We start from the raw sequence: 17,694 nt of genomic DNA, 5'->3' as shown, positions 1-17,694 counted from the left end.
GCAAATAAATTGTTCATGCCCAAAAACTCTTCAGCGTAACTGAATTAAAACAATTCTGCAAAAATAGACGGAGTCAAAATTCCTCCACACTGGTATAAAAGGCTCATTATCAGTTGTGGCAGGCATTTAATGGGAGTTGCTGCTTCCACCTGTTGCATAACCAGTTATTACCTTCAGAGAAACAACTACCTCCACACATTTACGCTTGTTTTCTTTGGGTGGCTTTTGTAAAAATATATTTTGTGTTTGTTCGAGTTTATCTTCATCTTATATTGAACAATATTGGATGATCTGAAGCACTAAAGTGAAGTGAAATCTGTATGGGGAAAGAGGACGTTTTCACAGCACTGTATGAAATAAACAATGCAAATTTAAACATTTTATTTCTATAAAGTTGTCATTATTAAACTTCACAAGATTGGTATACATATTTGCAGACCATTTGAAGTTTCCATAGAGAGGGCTCTAAATTAAGTCCAGCAGAATTACATAATAGCACATAGACTGGAGGAGTGAATCACTTCTTCAGTGCACACGAGATACTCAAAAGAAAGGATGTGAAAACTATGGAGAATAAAAATAAATAAATTATTCTAATCACAATGATAATTATTAAACGGCAAGGTCAATATGACAGAATAAAAGGAAAAGGCGCTGCTGCTAAAATTCTGGGTGTGAAGGAGAAAGTTCAAACATGGTTAACTTTTTTAAACAGTCGCAATCAATCGTACACATCACCTGACAGATCAGAGAACCAGAGTTTCCTGTTAGACCGTACAGTGGAGGCGTCAGGTGCAGATCAGCAGTGTACCTTTTTATGGCTTTTTGTTGCAACAGGCTTGACAAGCGTTTGGATATTTGCATAGGAACACTTTGTTCAGGATTTTTTTTTTTTCTTTTTTGATTGCGACACAGCAGATATTGTAGCCATGCAAACACACACAGTCACAGCAACCTGCTGATAAAGAACCCAGGGAAGCAGTACAGTACGGCCATTACTAAAGGCTCCGTCTGCAGACAGAGCCTCAGTGTACTGAGGGAATAAACCTCCTGATTTGTTGGAATCTGTCTGAATTTCTGAGCATTTATCACAGAAACGATCTTACACTGTACACGCTGTCTAAATCTACAGATAAGTGATGATAGCCCAAGTTTTCACCTTTACCTCAGTTGGCATTCGTCCCTGCACATGCTTGTGTGTAGGTTGTAACAGAGCGAGCAGAAACATTTACGTATTTCTCAATAATAATGCTGTCAGTACATAAGCAACTCAATAATATAACTGAAATAACTTTAATTTGTTAATGTATTTAATTTTAAAATAAATGTTAACCATCAGAGAGATCAGACATGATCTTAGTTTCTGTGAGTCATCGTTTCATTGAACTTTGTCACACGTGTTTGTAGAGAATACAAAATTGAAAGTTACATTTCTGTCTGAACAGGAGCAGAACCTGTGAACTGATTGTCTTTGTCAGGTGTCTGAAAGAAAGAAAAAAAAACTGTCAAGTTACTTGCTTTGTCACAGTAATAAGGACTCAAATCCACTACAGTTCCCATTTCATGTCTTCATTTTCCAATTTTCTACTCTGTGATTTGCCATTTGTTTGTCAAAAAAATATCTGCCTCTGAAAAAGAACAGTTTAAACTCCTCATCTCCAATAAATGCAGTAAGTATGGAAAACAAAATGTGCAATGGTAGTTCATTAGGCTGCACTTGACAAAGAACATAATCGAAAAAACTCAGAAGAAGAAAGAAAACAAAGACATTTTCTCCTTGAACTTCATTCATCTCTGGTAATTACACATTGTAAAACCTCGCAATTGTCTTGTAACTTAAGCATTCTGCAAGAATTTTTAGTGTTTTTCTTTTAATCTACATAGACTTTTAACATGTTTTTGTTAAAGACAAAAAATAATTGTAATAATTGTGAGCTGAAAGGAAGATTTCTCAAAACATGTGTGGGTTATGTCTGTTATGTCAGAGAGCACCTGTGAGAACACAATTTCTAGTCTTGCCACAGAATCCTAACTGGATTTAGGCGTGGACTTTGACTGGACCATCCTAAAACAGGGATATGTTTTGATCCAAGTCATTATATTATGATTAGGATCACTATGCTGCTGGAGACACAACATTTAATATTAGACTATTACATCAGACCAATACGAAAATGAGGGCTTAATATAAAAATATATTTACTACTTGTTATGAGGTTCTTATTTTCAAAAAGTACTTTCAATCTGACAAACAGGCCTCGTAGGAACACATTGTAATTTATGGACTATGACTATAATTTATTTAAAGACTCCAGTTCCAACAAGTACACTGTATTCTGACAATCCATCTTGCTAGCAAGTAACTGCCAACATGCTGTAGGAGTTATATTTCATAAAAGTCAATTAGCATCCAGCTCAAATAATGTGGAGCATTTCATTCAAGCTTCCTTGTCGAACAAGGAACAAGCAACGGCAAAATCTCTGTTCAAAGTCAGTTTCATGTCAGTTATAAAAATGTATTCCACTTGAATTGTTTCTCACTGTCACGAGAACACAAGAGGCATTAGCCTTTTATATCTATATAGCATTTTCAAAATGATTGGCCTCTTGGTAAAGATGTATAAAAAGACTTAAACTATTTGATCTCGGTTGTAGCAGTGGCAGTCCAGCTTTAATTTGAGCACATTTATTGTTCCAGATGTGGAGCCAACAGGGATACTGAGCCAACAGCTCCACATCTGGGCGACAGAGGCGATGTTCCACAGTAACTTGCCCTGTGACATGTAATCGCAGCTGTGAGATCAGACAAAAACTCAAGTTGTTCCACTGTAACATCGCTGACATTCAGAAGATATTAAATCGTAAAATGTTTTCTCAAATCTGATTAAAAGTTAGCATTTTTTATGTAAAGGGAAGACTGTTGCAAGCAAAATGCTTCAGCAAATGTAAGTTTCAGGCAGTTTGTAGTCATTTATTCATTTTTATGATTACATTCCCTAGATTAACTTGAGTTCACAGACTACAGCTGCTATGCAGGACTTGGCATACAAATTCAAAATGCATAAAATTGTAGCCTATATATTTAAGGGAAAACTATTTCTGGCTGATCCTTTTATTTTTTTTAAACTTAAGCAAAACTTTAAGTGACTGGTCTGGAAGCCTGAATGTAATCAACAAGACTCTTTTTTTTTGTTTGCTTTTAGCAGCAACTAAAAATTATAAACCTAAACTTCTCATAATTGACATTAATTCTTCGAAAACAAGTGTCAAGAGATCTCAGATAGTTATTTTATTAACACAACTTTAGATGACAGATGAACAAAATGAATGGAGACGAGAAAGTATCACATCTAGGTGGTCTTCCTGTGGCTGCAGGGGAAACAATAACCACAACATGGTAACACCAGAGATTACTGAGTGTGGATAAATGCTCATGTTTCACAGCTTGGATGAATCAAGAAAGTTGCAGAAAACCATCAGCCTTTTTTTTTTCTCCAAATGAATGAACATCTAAAAATGTTCTTCGATTTGCTTTCAACCATTCCCATCAGATGTAACACATAGCTAGTGTCGTCCTTCTTCAACACTTTCCCTAGCAACCGAGCCAGGGATCGTCTCTGTTTGTCCTGGAGACAAAAGCAATCTTTCGTGCCATTTCCGTGTGGTAAATGCGCCTGCAGTTCTCAAAGTTTTTGCGCTGTCGCTCTCGGCAGGGCTTCTCGAAGTAGCGTTTGCGCTTCACTGCGTCGATGATCCCATCCTGGGTTAGGATTCTGGGGAATGTCGAGAAAAAAAACCAAAAAGGGTGAACAGCTAAGTGAGGAAACACCAAATTCAAAGCAAGGAGCTCTGGAAAGGGATACTGTCAGATTCCAGTTTCTGCATTTCACAACAATCCCAGGTTGCAAAATTGTCCTTCATGAAACAAATCTCTTTAAAATAAATCTAACTTAAACATTTTAATTTATACTATACTTACTCAGACATTTTGGAACCAAGAATGGTGGTTAAGAATCTGTTATGTGTGTGGGCCTGTTTTCCCTTTCAAATAAGCTTTTATTACATGCAGAATAGATTACTGGTCTTCATGAAAATCCTGGCAAAACTACCGCAAAATGTAAATGTCTTAGCATTTATAAATTATTTTTAAGGTTCTACTGACATTTGAGATCAATCAGAATAATCAGATCAGATTTTATTGTAAAATCCATCCAAACCCGTCTTCCCTTGAAATAATGCCTACAGGCAAAGTTAAAACAAAAGTCCACAGTGTTGTATAATATTCTTATTGTGGCTTTCACCTTTGTAATAGCCTTTCTAAACACCTGAGAGATCCCAATGATGAAGGAATAACTCAAATTTAAATAATTGTATATAATATACTTTACTATTTTTATTGCAGTTAAATTTGATGCGCGTCGTTTGAATGACGTAAAAGTTTAGTTTAACTCTTATTTACTTCATAATTTTCATTCTTTTAAATCAAATGTCTCGGCAGCATAATTAACAACTGTCCAACGACATAATTAGCTCATTAGATTTGTGCGTGTGTGTTCTTATTGGCTTCTCTGGTTTGAAGAACTTCCTGCTGCCCTCTTCGTTCATAAACAGTGCTCCATAAATAGTTCGTCCCTATAAACTAAAGTATTTTTGGAAACTAAGTTGTGTCACGTTTCAAAACCCTTGTCAAATACATTTAAAGGTATTTATTGATCCTGCGTAACAAAACGGAAAGAAATCTCTAAATGTGTCGCCTCTCCTGCGCAGTCGCACTCTGTGACATTGAACTCCTAGCTCGCGCTAACCTGGCTAGCATTAGCGTTATGCTCTCATCAGCTAAACTGATACCGAAATATGCATGAATTTGTGAATTTAACCTGTTCAAGGTCTTGTACGCGGTATCTACATCGCCATCTTGGACCATCACCGTCCGAGCTATGAAGCGTAGGTGCCGCGCCATGATGAGGCAGGAGCTTCCCTTATTTGTTTCCGGAGTGCAACGACTAACTGGGAAAGGTTCCGGATTCAAAAGTGTGGGGTAAACAGCGTAGACATAATATAAGGATAAACGCCTCATGGACCGCTCTCGCCTATTGTCGCTAACAAGATTTAGGGCGGCCATCTAGGAGCGGTAGACCGCTCCACTCAGCCTAATGTGTTTAGCAGGCAAAATGACGTATCAGCGCATTTAATCGATCAAAACACGCTTTTTTGTTACTGGAAACCATATTCAAACATCTATCAAAGCTATATTTATAAACAATTGTATTTTCTTAGAATGTTTTTAATACATAGTTCAGCATATTTAAATATGCTTATTGTATAGGAATGAAATATTCTGATATTGATGTATGATGAGCATATTACAAAGCACACAGCTGTTCATAATGTATTTAATAAATTATTTAGAAATATCAATACATATTTATATAACTATACAAACACAAATAAATAATGATTAATGCTGAATAATATATTGGATATGTGTTTTATATATATATTGTATTGTATTGTTTAAAAAAAAAAAAATTATATATATATATATATATATATATATATATATATATATATATATAGCGTAGCGTATATATATATATTAGAAGTGTGCCGATTGATCGGTCACCGATCATAAATCGGCCCGATTTTCGTGAAAAAGTGCATGATCGGTGATCGGCGATCATTGGCTCTTGTTGCCGATACCGATCACCTGCATCTCATTTCGCAGCCTGCCTGTGCAGCTGGTCTCCTCTTTCCTTCACACTGCGCAAACGCGCAGCAACAAATCCTAAGCGATGTGGAACTATAACGCACTGAGTGAATGGGGACGTTTGTGTGTTGCGACAAATTGAAGTACGTCAAAATGCATCACACAACGAAGCTAATACAACATAAAACAATGCCATACTTGACGGAGTTTGGCTACATCGAGGCTCACTGCAGTAAAAAAGACATACGGAGGATCAGATAGCAGGTAAAGCAGCGCACAGCTAAAAACACTCACCCGGGTTAGCATGACGGTCAGAAAGCTAAACAAATAACCCGCAAAATTATTTAAGTCTTCGAGCTGCAATGTAAGATGCTAGTTCTGCTCTCGCTGTTGAACCGTTGCTACGCTACAGGTAGTAATATTTCACAGATGGAGCGCCGCATCTGCTCCACCTGGTAGTGACTCTCACACCTAACCTCTGTTTAAAGCTGCAGCATCTAATTTAAAAAAATACATTTTACATACGTATTAAAACTTTCGCTGTCCTAACATGAGACAGATGATCTCTAAAAAAATAATCGATCTCCTCCCTGTTCTGCATAATTACTCCGCTCAGTCAGAAACAGCCACTCAGAACTAGCAGTAATCAACTAGCCGCCATGCTATCAGGAAGTTTTCATTCAGTAACTCAGGATTGTTTATTGTAATGGAACCTGTATTTGCCTTTGAATGCCAAGTTTTATACTTGAATTTTTTTGGCAATGTTGAGAGGTTTAATTTTGGCCCTTTGCATTATTTAGCTTCTTCAGAGCCTTCATATGTTATCAGTCTGTTAAAGATAGTATTACCGATAGCAGTACAATTTGCAGAATGCCTGTTTTGTTTAGTTTTCTTCTTGGAAAAAGTTATTAAAAACAAGTTTTTGTCTAAATTAAGGTGAATTCATGGTTCCTTTTTCCACATAATATAACCGGTAGTGTTTGTGATAAAAACAAAAAATAATAATAATTATGTGATCGGGATCGGTATCGGTGATCGGCCCTCATGGGTGATCGGTATTGGCAGGAAAAAACCTGATCGGCACATCTCTAATATATACATATATATATATGTGTTTTTCAGCCGACGAGTTCTAGCTTCAGAGATTCATCAGCTGAGATTGAGTCCAAAATCCCATGTGAGATTCATCCGTGCTGCAGTGAATCTGTCTCTCTTTATAGATATCTCCCTCTTCTTCCTCACATCGTGTCTTTATGAAACTTTCAAAACAAAAACGGAAGATTTGGGATGTGTCTTACTAGTGAAAGAATTACATTTAAATAATAGTCTTTACCACCTGTGTAAACTTTGTTGGTGAATGTTATAACACATAATATAAATTTTATAATATATGTTACATTGTTTCATTTCTAATATAGGCTCTTGTGTCAGATAATCTAAGTCAATGTTAGAGAATAATTATTTTTTTTAGATTTACAGAATCTCAGTTAGCCTTCATAGCGGGGCTGAACCCCGTATTACACCAAGCACTGTAGCTAATATTAGTTGGTATCTCGCTGGTGGAGATAAATACAGTAAAGTAATATTCTAATCACAAAATATACACAATAATATGTCCATCTTACTTGTGAAATGTTGTCTGTGAAGCCCTCACATCAATAATCCATAGATCCGAACAACAATATCCCTCAGTGCTGAGGCATCTCCTGCTGTTTTGATTGAGCAAAGTAGGAGGGAGTACCGCTCCAAAATGGCCGCCGTATTTCCTGCGCCGGAGCAGCCAATGCGGGTTCTACTCTTATATTATGTCTATCTTAAACAATCGCTAGGTGGCGCGTCACTGAAATAACCTCCCTATTTGAGTGATATTAATATGAAAACTCACAATTATAGTATTATGTGGCTAGTTACTTCTGTTTTACACAATATTCTTGCAACTACCCAATATATATATAAAAAAAAGATTTATAAAGTTTGTACTTTAGAATCTATTCAGACCATTTTTTCCAGTCTAAAATATCAACATAGATGTTAAGAAAACATAGTAACTTGTATGTAAGTATTAAAGATTATTGTGAGTTCATACAAGGTACAATGACTGACAGAGTATTGAATGATGTTGTTACCATAGTAACAAGCAGAAGGATTAGATTAAGTTATTTTTTCCAGTGGAATATGTTTATCCATATTTTCAGACAGACTGCCAGTAAATTGTATTTAATTTCACCCATACAAGTGATGCATACATTGATGACAGAGTCTGTTTGTGATTCTTTTTCTCTCACTCTCTCTGCCAGGACTGTTTCATCAGGTCTGGATCAGATGGGAAGCCTGTGGAAACATGAGGCACACCATTCACCTCACAAAAGGACTCATGATATTATCTATTCAGGTTGGGTAAGCTTCTCTCCAAGTGGCAGCAACATGGAGATACAGTATAATCCTGTTCGAGTTGCAGCAAGATTGAAACTATTCTCAAATGCTGAGTTTCTTTTAAAAAAAATCAATAAAACGCAATAAAAACACTCACCAAATTGGACAAACATGGAATCACTACCTGAACTGGGACTCAGATAAAAGGACAACAGTGGTGGCTTTGAGTTTAGAAGAGGATGGGAATAATGGGCTTGATGATACACTAACCCTGGACACTGGAGCATTGCCATGACAACAAATCTGGCCAAATCTGTGCTTCCCTCATAGTGATCTTTTATTTCAAACAAGAAGATCAAACAAGAAGGGAGAAAATGAAGTAGATATTTATATTACTTTGTTGGAACACCTTTTGATTTAATTTCAAAATTCAATCTTTTTTCGCCATAGCGGAAAAATATTTAATATTTTTCTCAAACTTTTGAAATCTTTCTCAAAATCTGTTGAGAACTTCTTTTGTTCAGTTAACGCCAGAGATTTTCTAGGTTTTGTCCTACAAGCTGGTAACTTAATTTTTTTTTCTCATCAAGTTATTCTTTTGATGGTGTTTGGACAAACTGTGACACTGAAAAATGACATATCTCATGTTTGGCTTTGTAGGAGACACCCGAAGGATTTTACACTGGTATTTTAGAACCGTTTCATAACTTCATTGGTCAATAAAATCCAGCTAAACTCATCTTAAGTGATCACATTTAAAAAAACAAAATACACATGTCCAAATGTTTCTAGTGTGGTGTGCGACTATGTGGACAGGACTTAGAGGAGAAAAAGTTGGCTCTGTATCCCTTTAAATGATGTAAGGAGGGACAGTTAAGATGTCGACAAACAACAGCAGCTGCTCTTGTTTCTGGTAAGTAACTCTTGTTTTTATTGAGTGTGTGTACAACTGTTGGCTGCAAAGTATTTGCCTCCTGGGGAACATTAAAATCCCTTTGAAATGCGAAGCCTTTGTAGAACCTAAAGCACATGTTAAAAACCTCTGATGCACATTACTGTGCAATTGTCGAAAGCTACCACTCATTTTTTCTAATTCGCCTTTTTAGTAATTTAATGATTGTTTCTGATTATCTTGATTCCTGCAACTATGAAAATAAATTTCCTTTCCTCTCAAACATCAGTGAGAGTGATAGTTTATTATATTCAATAAATTAGATTAAACTTTTTAGGTAATTATAACAAACTTCAACCTAACTATCTGCTTTGCATCATTTGTTTTGCATAATTTTTGTGCAAAACTATAAGTGTAAGATTTTTTTTAATAACTTAAAAAGTAAAATTTGTGTACTTGTTCTTAATAATTTCAAGAGATGTAACTGTTGTTTTGTATTTGAGAAAGAATGAAAAAAAATTTAATAGGATTTTTCTTTTTAATTTCAACTTCACAGTTGCAAGGCTGCACCAAAATATCTCCATAAATATTTCTCTAATATTTTAGATTTACATTCCACAGAATGTGAATACTGATCCACGAATAGTTGTAGTTCTGCAACAGTCATGTTTCAAAATGCTTGCTATAATTGTAAAAAAACAAACAAAAAAAAACAACAACCAGAAATTCATTTGGTACTTGGAACTCTATTTGAGACTGAAGATGCTTGGAAAGAATAGATAGATTTGCCAGATGTCCAATGTGTGCAATTTTTCTAAGAGTTATCCTGCATCAAACAAGCTTTAGCAACAAACATTGGGCCATTTTTCAAGTCATACATAGAAACTCCCATCATTGGTTAATTTCTAGCCCATTTTCATAAGGCAACCATATGGAAAAGTTGGATGATTTATGATCTTTAAAGCTCCAATTGATATTTCACGGTCAAAAACGGGCTCCTGCTCCCAGCTTTGGGAACCAGTAAACCACATAAGGGGCCGTTTGCGGCCCTTTGGCTGAATTTGCGCAGTCCCCAAACTGCAATTCAAGAATAACAACTAACTGTCCCGTCCAGTTTGAGTACTTGATGAAAATAGAGACTTTTTTATTTGTAAAAAGGGTAAAATTATTACTGACATGTTTTTTTTAAAGGTAAAACGCTAAAAACAACACAAAGTATTTGTCTTTTTTTAATCAAGTTTTTATTACAAGTAGAATCATGTTTATCCAGAGACTTTTACAGAAAAGCCGACTTTAACTTTAACAGCCAAATCAGTTTTTATCTGACTTATTCAAATTGGCAAAATATTGGCTAAATTAGGTCACATTTTTAAAGAAAGTGACTCCAATCTCTTTTTATACTTAGAATAAATTTGTTCAGTCGAGCCAAAAACAAAGTGAAAAAGATGGCTTTCTTTTAATACAAAACCCTTTTTTAATTTTTGGATCTACAATGAATAATATAAAAACGACAACTTTATTTGCTTTAATTTATTTTACTTCTTCCTATTATTTTCTTGGCCAGCGTGTACATTTGGCCCAACAATTTTGGCCCATGTGATAAAAAGTTTGATCTATCTATCGGATCTATCTCCTGCTGCAGTGACGCCACCTGCTGGACATCTTATCTATTGCTCTTCCAACTTTCCCACCTCCCAGCCTGCAGAACAAAACCTTCACACTGGATCTGATTTCACATTCCAAGCTCTTCAACATTGAACTGTTAATTTTTCCCCCGTTTCTCCTTTCACGAGTAATGTCTAAATGTGGAGTTCTCATTTGTCCCTTGCGTGAACACGGCTAGTAACGTTGCACCATTCATCCAATAAAAGAAACAAAAACAATTAACACATTTCTTAGCTGTTAATCAGCATCAAAGGTCTTACTGGAAGTGCATTTTTCCAGCTCGTATCCAAATCTTTCACCACGCTGCAAGAGGTGGAGGGTGTAGTTGGGCTCTGGAGGGTTTTGGGGGGGGGGGGGGAGTCCCACCCCACTCCCTCCCCACCACCGGTCTCTGCATTGGCTGGGTCAGCATCAGATTCGGCTGAGCCGAGGGGCCAATGAATGGAGGCGCAGATGCAAGCGGAGGAGACGGCTTTTTAGGAACGGACGCACACAGAGCGGAGCGCTCACAATCAGACTGCGGCTCTAATCTGCACCCGAAATGGAGAACAAAGTGACAGATTTCTCTGGAAAATGGAAAATGAAGTCATCGCAAAACTTCGAGGAGCTTTTGAAAGCTCTGGGTGAGTTACTAGTTATTAAATGTTGTTATTGTGACGCATTGCTCTGTGATTTGGATAAACTTTCAAAAACCTGCATGCTCACAACTACGGAACTATCAGGTTGCAAGCTTTGTTCACGATTTTAATGCTGCTGATTATTAATTCATTGTTTTCTAGTTCAACCCTGCATGTGCAAATTTTTAAACCACCCCCTATTTTCTCTATACTTTGTATCTGTCTTCCCAATTATATATATATATATATATATATATATATATATATATATATATATATATATATATATATATATATGGAAAACTCCTGATTTTTTTAAGGCACTGCTTTAAAATCTGCACAAGAAAATTGATGCCTCTCACTGCAAACAAAATTTTGCGAACCTTTCATGAATTTTAATTGTAGAAAATCCACGCTGCTTTGAAGTAAACAAAAATCAAGTGTTAAGCTTTGAACGTCTCGCCAGAATCCAGGTATATGTCCTCACTGCAGGGGACAAAGGTCAAACGAGGGCCACATCATGGCAACCGTTAAAAATCTGAGGTCAAATTTCCTGTGGACAAAAGTTAGATTAGACTCATCTAAAGCAGCGTCCTCCTCATGTGGTTGTAATTACAGCCAATGTAAACTGAACTAAGCCTTAACATGGGCCCCAGCAGCCAGCCAACGCTGAGCCTGACTTTCCTTCTCCGTCTCCCTAAGGCCCCGGGCAATCCTGAGCTTTTTATGTGTGTGCATATGTGTGTGTGTGTGAGAGTAGGTTACCTCCTCTAAGTACCAAAACATGAGCAAATATGGTCTAAACTGAATCAGATATCTGCGTTGTCTTGATCCCTCTGAAGTGAGGCCAACCGACATGAATGACGGCAGAAGATTAGGTGTATTCTTCATCATTAGACATCTAAAAAACAAACTGAACAATTTGAGAATGTTCTGTTTTGATACATTTTATTCAACATGAGTAAATACAAAAAGTATTTTTTATTTATTGGAGGGGGAGAAAAAAAACTATTCAGATTAGCCAGGTTCTAAGTAAAAAGTGAATTTCCTCCACTTGCTAAATCTTGACAGAGGAAAGAGGAAAAACTTTAGCTGCTCAATCTCTCACAGCTAGTTAAGCAAGGATGGTGGAATCAACTAACTCACTCACTCTTTGGTTACCTAGCAACTGGTGGTTACCTAGCAACGACATGTTGAGTAACTTGACCAGCAGCAGTTAAAGGTTTTACCACAGTGCCTCATAACTGCTTAAAAATAAAATAAACAATGTCGTGGAGTGAAAACTTAGAAAAAACAGAAAAGACCACGTCACTAGTTTACCAGTACTTAAGGTATTTAAAGCAAAAAAAAAAACAAAAAACTAATCGATAACTATTGCTATCAACATATATGAAATGCTTATTGTGAAAAGTTTTTTTAGCCACATCGGCCCAGTCCTACTTTTTTATAATAGTCTCTTATTGTAAAATATCTTAAGGTCATATGAACTTTGAGACCTTTTTTCACATTTTTTGCCTCAGTGTTTCCTCATCGTGGTCGGCGTAGATGTTTCTACGTCGCTTCATTGGATTGACGCTATACAGATTCCTGCTGGTAGTGCCCGCCAATTTAAAACAGGCTAGTAAAATCCAGGAAACATCCCTAACATTCTGGCTAAAACAACGAGTCCAAACCCATCTGAGGCTTTAAAGGCTTGTGTTAGTCATCCGTGGATGCTCTTACAACAGCTTTAGTTCGCCGATGCATATCTCACTCTGGTTTCTAGGCTTCCATCCGGGGTACAGTAGGTTGTGTATTTGCACAAGAATTAAACCAGAATGTTTGCAACCTTATGCCAAGAACGTGATTTTTCTACAGAGAACCGAACACAAACACTTTCTGATGACGACATTTGGTAAACATCATCACCGCAGCCTCGTGTTTTCAAGGATATGCAAAGTGTAACGGTGCTGTTCTTTATTGTTTTTGCATCCACATTCCCAGGTTTTCCTAATTTTGTTTCGTATGGGATTCTTTGTCGCACCTTTGTGGTGCTGGAACATTTTGTTTGCATTAAACCGGGGAGGAAAACATCATTTTGTTTTTCATAGAAAGAACCTCTGTTACCTTCACCAAAGTGAGAAAGAAATTGGGAGAAATCAACCCTCTTTTATCTTTGCGCAGTATTGTTTTATTGCTGTTTCTGTCATTTGTTGCACACTGAAATACACCCGATGTTGTGCCTTGTTCCTATTTAGCGCAAATTATGGAGACTAAAAAGCCTTTTCGAAGCATGATGATTGATTTTAAGAGGTTCATTCTTGGTTTTGTTTCATTCCGAGTAATAAATCACAAATGATTGTTTCCCTTTGCTGCTAGCAGTTAAAAAAAAAAAACATTCAGAAATTATGCAAGATTACAAGTCGTTATGGGAACAACCAAACCCAAAACACTGAGAGGCAAACATTGTGAAATTTATTTTGTTGCTGCTTTATCAAAGCGTCTATTGACTCCCAAAATATCAGATAACATGGTTTCAATGAGCCCAGGGCAAGGAAGAAAATTCCATCCATTCTTTTGCTCAGTGCCTTATTACCACAGGACGCTTTTATATGTGCTAAACTTTCATAAAACACAACTGAAGGCAGAGACTGATTCATTCTGATGGATTATTTACCACAACAACATTGAAAACCACTGGCATGCACAGCTGTGATTATACATTATGGACCACAGCTGCCAGCTTGACTTTTAGCTCTATGTGTAACCCTCCTCTATGTTCGTCTCAGGTCCAATAGGTCGACTTCGCGACAGAGACATTCAGGTTCAACGTATTTATTTTAAGAAAAGATCAAATCAAGTTGGTGGTTAACATCAGTCCAGCAGCTTCTGCCCCACAGTAACAAACGGCAACAGAAAAGGGGGAGGAGCCGTCCGTTACCGGTTACTACGGTAACCACCAACCGTCAAGAGCAGCGTAACAGAAATTTCAATTCACTTCATTTTATTTTGGTAAATTATCAACATTAAACACAGGAAATGAAAGCAATAGCTATAAACAAACCCATAATTTACCAAAAAAGGAATAGGCTGAAGCCCCGTTCATGTACTTAGCAGCCTACGTCTGAAGAAGCAACTTCTTGATTAAATGAAATCAATTCAAAGAATAAATAAACACATTTTGACAAACTTCACATTAATAATATTTCGTATATTAAAATAAAACCCTGTCACTTATGTGTGAATCCGTAGGTGTTAATGTGTTCCTGAGGAAGATTGCAGTGGCGGCGGCGTCCAGCCCGGCAGTGGAAATCACCCAGGAAGGAGAAACCCTCTCCATTAAAACATCCACCAGCGTCCGCACCACCAATGTGTCTTTCACCGTGGGTCAGTCCTTCAACGAGGCCACGGTGGATGGACGGCCCTGCACGGTACACATCTCTTTGCTCCTCACAAAGCATTCCTCTATAAAGTTATTATTACGTGCATACCAGAATCCGCTCAAGGACAGAGCAACTGGAGGCAGCTCTGCCTAAAAGGTAGTAACATGTGGAAATAATTTTGGGTGAAACTCAAGAGTCAGTCTGAGGGATTTTACGCAGAGATCTGTTCTTGATTTCTTTGAGCTGAATGAGTGATGATCATGTTTCCTGACAGCTTGTAAAGTTTTTCTCACAGAGAGCGACTAGCAGTCTCAACCATGCCTGATCAAAATTAAGTGTCAAAAGAGGCTTTGGGTCAGTTTGTCCCTCTGATATCTCACATATGAACATGTTTTATTGTCCTGTTTTCTATTTAGTTCTGTCATGCAGACCATGTTGAACTAAAACTATCACATTCTCTGCAAAAATACAAAATTTCATCAAGTATTTTTGATCCAAAATTACTCATATGTCTGGCAGATTTAGCTTTGAAATTATGTCCATTTAACCCAGAAGCTTATTTGTGAATGGGAGTAGCAGAGGCATCTTTCAAATTATAATAGAACAATGTCACTTAGGGGAAAAAAATGTTTTCTATTTACATTTTATAAAAAAATCTGACATATTAGAAATTATTTATACCCTCCTCAATAATAAGTTGAAAATCTTTGTTGCTGTTATAGCAATAAAATTCAGTTCAGTTCAAAAGTTCTTTATTAATCCCAGAAAGAAATTAAATGTCGTTATAGCTGCAGTTTTATTCAAGGAGTTGTAGCAGTCTGTGTTCCAGTGGTTCTGAAAAAACCTCAGACTTAAGACACTCTGTATTAAAACTATTCCATGAAGAGGATGCTCAGTGTTAGGATAATTATACAAACCCTGCCTATAATTATTATCCTTAGAAGTAAATTACTTTAAACCTTAATCTACCAGAGGAATGACTAATTTTGCTTACATTCTGTGAGCAGATTAAAGAAAATTATAGGCTATGAAATTACACACGCTGCATTTCAAAGGTCTGGTTTAAGTTTTTCTTCTCTTTTGAATCCTTGTAGAGTTTTCCAAAGTGGGAGACAGACCGAAAGATTAGCTGTGAACAGACTTTACCAAAAGGTGATGGACTGAAGACCGCATGGACCAGAGAACTGACCAATGACGGAGAGCTCATACTGGTAATTATTTTGTCTACACCACAATTACTACACAACTTTACAAAGGTAAATAGGAAAACTAGATGCCTGACTACACTTACAACTGTAAGATAGTATGAATTACTCTATGGCCAGTTATGCAATTGTTTTTAGAGAGCTAAGTTTCTAGTTTTCTACATTTATTTGTTCTGGAAGCATACACTTGAAACCAGATATTCTAGTCGCAGATTGGGGTCTTTCTGCATGGAGTTTGTATAATCTTGTAATGATTGTATGGGTTCTTTCCATATGCATGTACCTTAATTTTTGGAGACATGTCCTGTGGTCTCATTAAGCTAAAATGTAAGTGTTTAGTGTGGCAGCATCATGTTGTGAGTCTGTTTTTCTGCAGGAGGAAGTACTGCACTTCACAAAACAGATGGGTTAATAAAAAAAAAGAACATTATATGAAAATACTTAAGCAAAAAAGGCTGAGTGGTCTGAGGGCAAAAAAAGCCAATGTTTTAGAGTGTCACCACAACACCTTGACCTTTGTCCCACTTTAGGGACTGAGAAGGTGGAGGCAAACAAGATGGCCGACAAACATGACTCTCTTAAAACAGTTTTATCAGGAGGGATGAACCAAAACACCAGCAAACCACAGTGAGAAATTGTTGAAAGATTCCCCAAAATGTTTTGTACAAGTCATTGAGGTTAAAAGGAAATTGTACTACAAAGAATTTTAAAAAATAATGAAAAACTACATCATAATTTAGGTATTTAGCAAATAGAAATAATTGTAACAATCATAACTGACCTAAAACAGAAAAGTTTTGCCTGATTTAATTCCAGACAAAAAGAAAGAAATGTTACATGTCTTTTTGTAAACAATGTACATCTGATTTCAACTATATGTTTCTAAGATGACCAAGTTCCTAGTTTGAGGTGTTTTAAGGATCCTGGACGTATTTCCTAACTATTTTTATAGTGCTCTAGTTTTCTAAGACTGTAATGCCCAACTCAAATGAAACACCTGTGTCACAATCTTGTAATAATTTACCAGAAAATGAACATCTCTAAAGCACAGAGCGATTTGAACTCAGTCGATTAGGACTTTCAGACATTCCGGTTTGAGCTGGATTCACCGCACAAGGTGTAAAAACGTCCTTCAAACATCTGTCCAGTAATAATAAGACGCTATATTATTACTGCTTATCTTTATTCTGCAAGCTAAAAGTAGATTTGACATTAACTTGTGAAATCTGATCATTTATTTAACCAACGTTAACTGGATCAAATGTATAATATGTCAAAAGAAAAACATCAAACAGTTACTGCTAGGGTGTGGCGTTAAAGAAAACTCTATATGAAATTATATAGTTCCTACTACAACGTAGGCCATACACTCAGATTTTCTTTGTATTTTAAACAATAAATTAAACAACTATACAGAGAAAGTCTCAGAAGTGAAACCCTTTGCTCTTTCTGTCTGTTTTCTTTCAGACGATGACTGCCGGGGACGTTGTCTGCACCAGAGTTTATGAAAGGGAATGAGGACATTTTTACTGAGTACTGTCATATAATACTTCTGTTTGTCTTTTCATGCATGGTTTTCATTTACTCGGCTTGGTTTCTTCATCCTCATCATCCTCCCAGCCACTCAGTCCTGGTCAAGTCTTTCCCCAACCAATGAACTGGACAGAAAGGCAAGAAACTGCCTTTAACGTGAATATTTTCTCTTATGGTATGATTTAATCAAGATATACATTCCATTTTGTTTCTTTATCCCTGTGACTTTATTCCTTTGAATTTTAATAAACTATTTTATATGATTTTTAATGGGTACTGATTATTTTTTGAGCTTTTGCTGCTGTCGTTGCACCTTCGTCACTTGTTTCCTTATAACTTG

The 17,694-nt window shown here is 36.6% G+C and overlaps 2 protein-coding genes across 2 annotated transcripts; one reads left to right on the top strand and one right to left on the bottom strand.

Annotated features, from left to right (window-relative positions):
• Window positions 1-3,266: 3,266 nt before the first annotated feature.
• On the bottom strand, window positions 3,267-5,035 carry mrps21 (mitochondrial ribosomal protein S21). Its single transcript, XM_008422478.3, has 2 exons — window positions 4,878-5,035; window positions 3,267-3,773 (listed from the first exon to the last, which is right to left on the bottom strand). The coding sequence occupies exons 1-2, from the start codon at window positions 4,958-4,960 to the stop codon at window positions 3,593-3,595; spliced, it is 264 nt and encodes an 87-aa protein (XP_008420700.2). The 5' UTR covers window positions 4,961-5,035; the 3' UTR covers window positions 3,267-3,592.
• A 5,991-nt stretch (window positions 5,036-11,026) lies between these two features.
• On the top strand, window positions 11,027-17,624 carry crabp2b (cellular retinoic acid binding protein 2, b). Its single transcript, XM_008422479.3, has 4 exons — window positions 11,027-11,260; window positions 14,486-14,664; window positions 15,711-15,827; window positions 17,289-17,624. Exons 1-4 carry the CDS (start codon window positions 11,179-11,181, stop codon window positions 17,337-17,339), a joined length of 429 nt encoding a protein of 142 aa, XP_008420701.1. The 5' UTR covers window positions 11,027-11,178; the 3' UTR covers window positions 17,340-17,624.
• The last annotated feature ends 70 nt before the right edge of the window (window positions 17,625-17,694 follow it).

This window comes from Poecilia reticulata, chromosome 11 (genome assembly GCF_904066995.2).
Source record: "Poecilia reticulata chromosome 11, P_reticulata-male-v2, whole genome shotgun sequence".
Taxonomy (NCBI): domain Eukaryota; kingdom Metazoa; phylum Chordata; class Actinopteri; order Cyprinodontiformes; family Poeciliidae; genus Poecilia; species Poecilia reticulata.
This window is presented reverse-complemented; position numbering and strand designations above follow the sequence as displayed.